Source organism: Lactuca virosa, chromosome 7 (genome assembly GCF_052849685.1).
Source record: "Lactuca virosa cultivar CGN04683 chromosome 7, Lactuca_virosa_CGN04683_v6, whole genome shotgun sequence".
Classification (NCBI taxonomy): Eukaryota; Viridiplantae; Streptophyta; class Magnoliopsida; order Asterales; family Asteraceae; genus Lactuca; species Lactuca virosa.
Window position 1 is genome coordinate 115936166 of NC_136432.1, and position 9558 is coordinate 115945723.

General features: G+C 36.8%; 1 protein-coding gene across 1 annotated transcript; it reads right to left on the bottom strand.

Annotated features, from left to right (window-relative positions):
* Positions 1 to 4072: 4072 nt before the first annotated feature.
* On the bottom strand, positions 4073 to 8978 carry LOC145124928 (L10-interacting MYB domain-containing protein-like). The gene is made up of 7 exons (XM_079060409.1): positions 8723 to 8978; positions 7222 to 7596; positions 6723 to 7051; positions 6492 to 6645; positions 5365 to 6347; positions 5131 to 5290; positions 4073 to 5019 (listed from the first exon to the last, which is right to left on the bottom strand). Exons 2-5 carry the CDS (start codon positions 7487 to 7489, stop codon positions 5890 to 5892), a joined length of 1209 nt encoding a protein of 402 aa, XP_078916535.1. The 5' UTR covers positions 7490 to 7596; positions 8723 to 8978; the 3' UTR covers positions 4073 to 5019; positions 5131 to 5290; positions 5365 to 5889.
* Positions 8979 to 9558: the final 580 nt, after the last annotated feature.

The window sequence follows — 9558 nt, forward strand, 5'->3', positions numbered from 1 at the left end:
AGGTTTAATGAAAACCCTAATTTTCAAGTGTGGTCACTATATAAGCATCCTTATGGCTTTTGAAACCCTCATTTCTCAGCCTCCTCAGACCCTTAGGCATCATATTCGAAACCCTAAGCCTCTCTCTTACATTTTGAGCTTATAGTGTCAATTTTGGTGTGTTTTGTCCCATTTTCAAGAAGGAGAAGGTTGGAGCAAGGTGGTAGTTCAAGGAGGAGCTTATAGATCCGGATGATCTGCTCCATTTCTGGCTTGTTTGAGGTATAAAGTTTTAATCTTGCTCTTTAGAAGCTTAGATCTCCTTTGTTTGGGTTTTGGACCCTTTTTGGTCTCATAAATGAGATCTTGTCGTTTAATATCACTTCTGAAGCTTAGAGTTGCCACTCTTGGTGTTCCTTTGGTCCTAGACTCATAAAGTTGCCATCTTTGATGCTTAGAACCAATCAATGCATGAGTTATGGCCATTATTATGAAAGTAGAATGTTATAAATCGAAGTTGGGATCTTTTGGGACATGCAAAGTCACCAAGTCAGTGACTTTATGGTTCTAGATACTATTTGGGACTCAGATCTGTGTTTTGGACCATTTGACTTAAGCATTAAGAGCTTAATGGAAAACTTGGCTTAATGGAGGAGTACGCTGGGCGTACAAGTCAGTACGCGCAACGTACAAGTCATACAGCGAGTACGCTTAGCATACAGATGAGTACGCCCCGCGTACTCAGTCTGATTGGGCTTCACATCTTTTGGGCCTCGGTTGGGCCACTTCTTTGGAGTGCACCATATTTACCAAATAATATTGAAAATGGAATAACCGGTTTTCTATTTTAAGGTCCAAAGTTAGTCCGGTAGTGAGTAGACATCAAAAGTCAATCATGTATCTTAGCGTCGATGTTATCTTTTTCATTTTGTGTTTCCTTGTGATGATACCAAAAAGGGCGTTGACTAGAATTTGCTTGTAGCATTTCCGACGAATTGGATGGCCATGATGGCCACCCAAATGTCAAATGCTTACCGAGAATGAGAAGTTAAAGTTTTCAGTTAGAAAACTCAATGCCCGACTCTTGCTCAACTTGACAACTAATCTCTTGACGAGAGCGAGAGGACAATCGGAGGTGCCGATTACATGGCATTTTGATTATATAAATATGGTTTTAATTGAAAGTTGATATGATACACAAATCACAATTGCTTCGAAAATGGTTATGTATGACCGGTGCCAATAATATTTATAAATAATTTACATATTAAATGATTAAATAATATTAAATAATGTATAAGACAAGAATCTGAATTATTTCATTGTTCTTATAAATTAGAACTTTGAACAAAGATTTATAAAAATACAAACATACAATATATATTAGGAATGAGAATATAAAGATACCATTAGCGAACAATATATAAACCACAATATAAAACTATATTGATTCATATTCACATTTATACATGAACTAATTCATCAGACAATTAAGTGAATCTTTTACTACGCCCATTCTGACCCAATCAGTACACAAATTCGGGTCTAATTTCATCCACAATTCCCTATAGTTAACGTTCTCGTCACAAAAAATTGTGAGTGCAACTAGGTGTAACGGATCATCTTTGGGCCACCCGAGCTCGTTCAACTTCTTTTCACAATCTTCAAATGTCGGTTTTGTAGGTGGTTCTGGTTTGTTCAACTTTTCAGCTATCGTCTTCAAGACACCTAACATTTCTTCTTCAAAAATGGACATCGTCCTTTTAGTCTCTATTGCCACGAGTTCACTTGTAGGTTGTACTTCAACCAGAGAGTTACACATTATCGACTCTTTCTTTGGTTCCACTAGTGGTTCAGTAGCGGCTGAGGGCGGTGACTTTTCAGATGATGGCGGAACAAGAGGTACCGTTGCTTGAGGTTCATCGTTTATTTCACCTGAAATATCACTCATGAAAAACAATATAATTCCATTTTGGATGTGGGATGTGGATGCTGCAAGTTTTTTAAATTCTTTGGATGTCGCTTTCAATTTAAACGGTTAGACTTGGTTTTTAAGTTTGTGAAGATCAAGGGTGAGTGGGTTTGTAGGCCTCTCATTGTATAAATAATGTGTATAAATAATGTTAACCAGAAAAGTTATGTGGCCAAAGTTTAAAATAAGAAAATTTTGTGGCCAAAGTCTAAAACCTCAAAAGGATACTATTCACAAAGTCATTTGGTTTTAATATATATATATATATATATATATATATATATATATATATATATATATATAGTAGAACAAATTACTGTAATGGTCCCCGTGGTTTGCAAAAATTTTGCGTTTGGTCCCTATCTTTTGTTTTGAACTCGGACAGTCCCTAGGTTTTGATTTTGTTACGGTGTAAGTCCCTGTCTAATAAGGAATGACTATAATACCCTTAATATTTTCTTTTTTGGTTTTTTTATTTTTTTAATTAAAATTTAATTAATTGATCTATTGACAAGTGGAACCCACTTGCACTCCCACTTTAGCTCCCACTCCGGCCACCGGTCGCCGGCCACCATCAGCCACCGCCCACCATAAATCATCGCCAAACTCTACTAGTCACTGTGAGAAACCTGGCCCCTACTACCACCCCATCTGCCTTCCCTCTTCCCCATCCCCCTTGCCCTTCTTCTTCCATCTTGATATCTTTCCGGCGACTTCAAAAAACATCCGGAAACCACCATTGCATCTTCATGGATATGTGGGAATGGAACTTGCTAAAACCCTGCTCTTCCTTGAAGCTTAAATTAAACCTCTATTAAAAAAATAAAAAAATAAATAAAAATAAAAAACTAGTTATAACCCCAAAAGCAAAAAACCCAAATACAACCCAGATGCAAAACTGGTTCAATCGGGCTTCCCCAACAACCAAATTGCAAAATTTGAGGACAAGAACCTCGTTTAAGATCGAAATCCAGAAACATGAATGAGGATAAAATCCAGCCCTTACAGATAGAGAGATGAGCAGATACAATTGGTATATAAAGAAACCTAAATCCAATCCTGCAACTTTCGATGAGGATGCATACATCAAACAATTGGAATCTGGAGAAACCCAAATCGATAGTGGCAACCCATGGTTGCGATTGTTTGTCAGTGGTGGCGGGAGATCTTTGCTCGACGATGACGGTGGCAGACGATTGAAATGTTTGAGGCTGATGACGATGAAAACCATCGTACCTGTGGGAAGGTGAGAACGAGAGGAGAGAGAGGCGGAAGATGAAGGTTGTGGGTGGGGGTTTTTCTTTTTCTTTTTTCATTTTTTTAAATTGGAAAAAAAAAAAAAATATATATATATATATATATATATATATATATATATATATATATATATATATATATATATATATATTAAGGGCATTAGTCACATTTTCTATTAGGCAGGGATTTACACTGTAACAAAATCAAAACATGGGGACTGTCTGAGTGCAAAAGAAAAGATAGGGACCAAATGTGAAATTTTGGCAAATCACAGGGACGATTTCAATAATTTGTTCTATATAGTATGATATTAAGATAGTATGATATTAAGGTAAAAATATAAAATATAAAAAAGTTAGTAAGGGTAAATCGGTCAATTTATGTATGGTATAGACGAAAACCGCTAAAGGGTTACCACATGCACCTCCTAGTGAAAAAAAAAGATAGGGACGAAGTACGCAATTTGCCCTAAAATACAGGAACGACTTATGTAATTTACTTTAAATTTCATACTTCAGTTGTCTTACTGCGAAATTATACTTACTATGTGAGTTAGGTCCCATTCTATATTTTCAAGAGCAATGTATGTTGAAAGCACAAATAAATATGAGAAATCAACACAAATCCTTTCAAATAAGAAAAACAAATTGTTACCCGGTTCTGGTCCAGTCACAGGTCAATGCCAATTTGAAAAAAGCCTGTGGATATAGAGCCGTCAAAAAGTTGTGCACAAAGATCTGGAAAAGGTAGGGGCACCTTCCTCAATTCTTCTATGCATTTATTTTTCTGTATGAAATAATTTAACAAATTCATAACCGAAACAACAACAAAAAAATTACTTTAGCAAAAGGATATGAAATGTACCTTGATTTCAGTCTCCCATTCCTTGTCCGTCAAATTAAACGTGTTGGTGGGCGGATCATATTTGTTGCCGGTCTTGTTTTTTAGTGATACCCATGCTTTGTACTTGCTCCGGAGGTCATCAAAATAGGTTTTCATTTGTTTAGTATCAACAGAAAAGTTATGTCTATCTTTAACACTCCGCTCCCGAGTTGAAGCAAAGAAAAGAAGAGAGGAGAAAAGAAAATAAGGAGAGAAAAGAAAGGAAAACAAATTTGTCTTTTGTGCTCCTGAGTTGGAGAGAAATGGAAGGAAAGTTAAACATTTTATTCTTTCTTTTCAAATCCTCCCAAATCGGAAGGAAAGTTAGGAGGGAAAGTGATCCTTCCATTTCCTTCCACTTCCTTCCTTTAATGAAACTCGGGAGCATCAATCTCTCTTACTTTCCTCTCATTTCCACCCATTTCCTTTCTTTTCTCTCCTTAAGTTGAACTTGGGAGCGGGGTGTAAGTGTCTCCTCGACTTTCATCCATGACATTGCTTTTAAACTTCCATCTTCCCGGCCATTGATGGCAATCTCGTGAATACATGCATCAAGAATGGTTTTAACTACATTAATGTTTTCCCAACTAACCCTACTTCGTTTCGGTTCTTTGATACTGTAAAAAGCTTGGTCCGGTCTGTGAAAAGCAGGTCCGGTCTGGAGAAAGCTGGGTCCGGTCCGGTCCGTACTACGTATTCCTCAACCTCCATCTGCGTTGTCGCCTCACGTGCAGTTGCAGTTTGTACATCTGGCAATTCTGTTGGTACCTCAGGTTTAGTCTCTATTGCAGGATGTATTTGAGGCAATTCTGGTGGTACTTCAACCATCGGTTCTGTCTGTTGCTCCACTGTAGCAGCCAAGGGAGATGATGTTTCGGCTGCTGGCGGGATAAGAGGTACTGCTAGTTGAGGTTCATGGGTTACTTCACCTGAAAGATCAATCACACATGAAAAACAAATCAAATGGTTATTATATACAGTGTAGAAAATGATTAGAACATAATCGTGTAAAAGCATTGAATAAAACATTGAATGTTTACCGATTTTTTGTTTGTTTTGAACGGGATCATAAGATGATGAAGGAGATACCAAATACATGGCCTCCTTTTGGATCTTGGGCTCTGGTATATCAAAAAGTTGAGCACAAAGATCCGGAAACCATAGGGGGGCATTCCTCAATTTTCCTGTCATTCTTATTTCCTGTGTGAAATAGATCAACAGATTAGAAACTAAAAGCAAAACAAAAAAAAAATATTACTTTAGCAAATGTATACCTTGATTACAGTCTCCCATTCCTTGTCCGTCAAATTAAACATATTGGTGGACGGATCATATTTGTTGCCAGTCTTGTTTTTTAGTGATACCCATGCTCCGTACTTTCCCTTGAGGAGATTAAAATAGTTTTGCATTTGGTTACTATTAACAGAGAAGTTATGGGCAGCTTTAAGTATTTCCCCAATTTTCTTCCATGACATGTCTTTTAAACCACGACCATTCCAGCCATTGATGGTGACCTCGTGAATACAAGCACCAAGAAACGTTTTGACTACGTTTGGGTTTCCCCATTTACCCTTAATTCGTTCTGGTAATACTTCAACTTCAATCAGAGAGTTACACATTATCGGCTCTTTCTTTGGTTCCACTAGTGCTTCAGTAGCGGCTGAGGGCAGTGATGTTTCACATACGAGAATATAAACATAGCATTACTGCATTAGTGAACGATATGACAATATTAATTCATATTCACATATATACTAATCCCAACAAAAAACCATAACATAAACTAACTCATCAAACAACTAAGTGAATCTTTTACTACGTCCAATCATTCTAACCCAATCAACACACAAATTCGGGTTCAATTTCATCCACAATTCCCTATAGTTATCCTCTTCGTCACAAAAAATCGTGAGTGCAATTAGGTGTAGCGGATCATCTTTGGGCCACCCAAGCTCATTCAACTTCTTTTCACAATCTTCAAATGTCGGTTTTGGAGGTGGTTCTGGTTTGTTGTTAATGTTATCAGCTATCATCTTCAAGACACCCAATATTTCTTCTTCAAAAACCGACATCCTCCTTTTTGTCGCTATTGCCACAGCTTCACTTGCAGGTTGTACTTGAGGCATTTCTGGTGGTACTTCAACCATTGGTTCTTTTTGTGGTTCCGCTGGTGTTTCAGTAGCGGGTAATGGCGGTAGTGTTTGGGTAGATGGTGGAACGAGAGCATCTGCCGCTTGAGGTTCAAGGGATGCTTCACCTGAACATGAAAAAACAATATAATTTTCTTCCACAAAAAAGAAAAAAATGTTATATATATTCTGCAGAAACTGATTGGGACAAAATCTTTTTCAAAATTATACACAAATCCTTTCAAAAGAGAACATTAGACACAAACCATTACCTAATAAGCTGGTAGTGACGTGGGACGGCGACAATGTAGGGAGGCTCAGTCCCGGTTCGGTCAAAGCCTGGTCAACACCACCGTCAAAAAGTTGTGCACAAAGATCCGGAAACCGTAGGGGGGAATCTCTCAATTCTTCTATGCATTTATTTTTCTGTATGAAATACTTTAACAAATTCATAACCAAAAAAAAAAAAAAAAAAAACTTTAGCAAAAGGATATGATTTGTACCTTGATTTCAGTCTCCCATTCTTTGTCCGTCAAATTAAACATGTTGGTGGATTGATCATATTTGTTGCCGGTTTTGTTTTTTAGTGATACCCATGCTCTGTACTTGGTCTTGAGGCCATCAAAATAGTTTTTCATTTGTTTACTATCAACAGGAAAGTTATGTTTAGCTTTAAGCATCTCCCCGACTTTCTTCCATGACATTGCTTTTAAACTACCACCTTCTCGGCTGTTGATGGTGATCTCGTGAATACATGCATCAAGAAACGTTTTAACTATGTCATCCTTCCAAAGATACCTAGTTCGTTTTGGTTCCTTGATACTTTCCATACCTACACAAAAAAATAATAATAATAATAACCATGAATATAAACAAAACAAATCATGTACAAAATTACTAATGATGAGCAATGGAGATGGAAGCCAGAAATAGAGATGAGAAATGGAAAAAAAAAATATATATATATATATATATATATTCCAAAAATAAACAAATGGTTACCTGATGGTGGCGGCAAAATTGGCCGCCGTCGACAGCGACAGCGTCTGTGACAATGATGAGGAGGGGGCGGTAAGTACATGGGGTAAAAGGTTGGCATGAGCGCCGGTCCGAAAAAATCCCGGTCTGGCCTGTAAAAAGCACGGCCCAGTCCGGAAATAGCCCGACTCGACCCGGTCCATATGACTGGTTCCTCAGCTGCCATCTGCATTGCCACCTCAACCGTGTTCGAATCAAAGAGAGGAGGAATGCTATGATCAACCGAAAACATGTGCAGGTGTCTATGAACAGCTTCTAAAGCTTGCCGAACCTTGAGAGCTTCTCCCTTTAACTCGACAATTCTATCATCTGAGTTGGCAGATAATGTTGATACTTCATCTGCCAGAAAAAAAAAAAAACAATGTGGAAATAAAAAGTAATTGAAACCAATAGAAAAATGGATAAAAATAAACAGAGAAAATCTTGCAGACAAAGGGAGAGTGAATGCAAGAAATAGCAATGTAATTCAACTAATTTGTTTAGTATAGGCTAAATGAAAACATAGTAACTTACTTCCATTTATTTGTTTATTATGGCATTATACTTTCATTTCTTTCCATTACATCGTTGTACTTCCAACATTTTCTTATCATGATATTGTACCTTGAAAAATCTTACCAAATTGGAACAGTAAAAATTCTTTGTATTTAGATGACACTGGTATAAATGGGTAGATTGTTCAAAGTACAATGTTGTAATAGGAAAAAAATGAAACTAGCTGCTATAGTAAACAAAGTAATGCAAGTATGATGTTATTTCTAAATTCTTGCATTTTTAACACTTTATTATAGTGTCCCGCTTTCATTTCTTTTTATTACAACATTGTACTTTGAAAATCAACCCAATAATAGCATTGTCATCCAAGTACAAAGCAATTTTCACTGTTCCAATTTGCTAAGATTTTTCAAAATATAATGTCCTTATCAGAATGCTGCAAATCAGTCTCCACAAACAATATACAGAAAATGAAATAAGCATAATATGATATGCTCTTATTGTCATTAGTCGTAGATATTTAGTTTTCCTATATTAAAAAATGTTTTATACGCTAAGAATCCGTAATTTTAGGCTGCTAATATGTTTAATATATAATGAGGACTATTCTTAAAGAGAAGAGATTTCTTTCCCAAAAGTCTATATTTTTCAGCTATAATACACAAATAACTGCAAGTATGTCGCTATTTCCCACATTAACCCCTGAATTTTATCAATGATCACTAAGTTGTGACAGATAATAATAATGATAATAAGATTCTAATTTTATCTATAGAAGCAGTCTATCTACCTTTGGGTGGAGGTAAAATTGTCTGCATCTAACCTCTCCCTAACCCCATTCCTATTGGATTTAGGTTTTGTTGTTGTAAAGACAGCATAGAAAATTGTGTCATATTAAAGGAAACATCCTAATATCCTATATGCATATATGAATAAATAATAATCGTTAGATTTACAAAAGAAATTATACCGTGGGGTGATGCTCAACCTCCTTCTCCTTCGCCGCTTCCACCGCCCGCTCGGTTTCTACGGCGTCAGTGGCGCGAATCTCGTCATCTATCACGGTTATGGGGGTTTCAATAGCGGTTCCACTCCCTGAATGTACCTTAGAAGCCATTGCTGTATGTTCCGTTGGTTAGGGCTTTATAATGAGGGTTTAACGACTTGAAATGGCACTGATTGTCAATTCTCACTTTGTTCTTTCAGCATTCTATTTCTTCGCATCAGCAACGTGGTACGTCATATCTTCCAATTTTTTTGGTAAGGTCATATCAAAAAAAGTTTAGGGTAAATTACACGTATGGTCCCTGTGGTTTGTATAAACTTGCACGCTTAGTCCCTAAGCAAGATTTTTAACTCGGACGATCCCTAGTATTAAAGATTGTAACCCGCCTGGTCCCTGCTACATCTGAAATGACTGTATTACCCTTGTATTTAAAAAAAAAACATTTTATTAATTATTTATATTGTAAAAAATAAAAAACCCCAAAACCCACCCCACTATATCCCAAACTCCACGTTTTTCTAACCTTATGTTTCCTTCTTCTACATCTCTTTCTCTAAGTTCGATCGACACTATTGCTACCATATAAATCCCAGTTCCTGTCGATGACTGCCATTGATTTTTCTGAGAAATAAATCGATAAATAGAGGTGTGGAAATCCCTTAGCACCACCATATGACTGGAATCAACCCAAATCCTCAGATCTCGATCTATCCTCCACCATCTGAAGTCCTTCAACTTCTTCCCTACATATCCCAACAAGATTCTGATGAAATTTTGAACTCAAATCCTCTACCAATAGT

Bases quoted from the DNA above. Each gene is read 5' to 3' on its own strand.
- LOC145124928 (XM_079060409.1), bottom strand. From the start codon at position 7,489: ATGTTTTCGGTTGATCATAGCATTCCTCCTCTCTTTGATTCGAACACG. The intron at 7,052-7,221 runs GTAACCATTTGT...TTTTTTGTGTAG, and splicing joins AATTTTGCCGCCACCATCAG to GTATGGAAAGTATCAAGGAA. The intron at 6,646-6,722 runs GTACAAATCATA...TATTTCATACAG, and splicing joins AATGGGAGACTGAAATCAAG to AAAAATAAATGCATAGAAGA.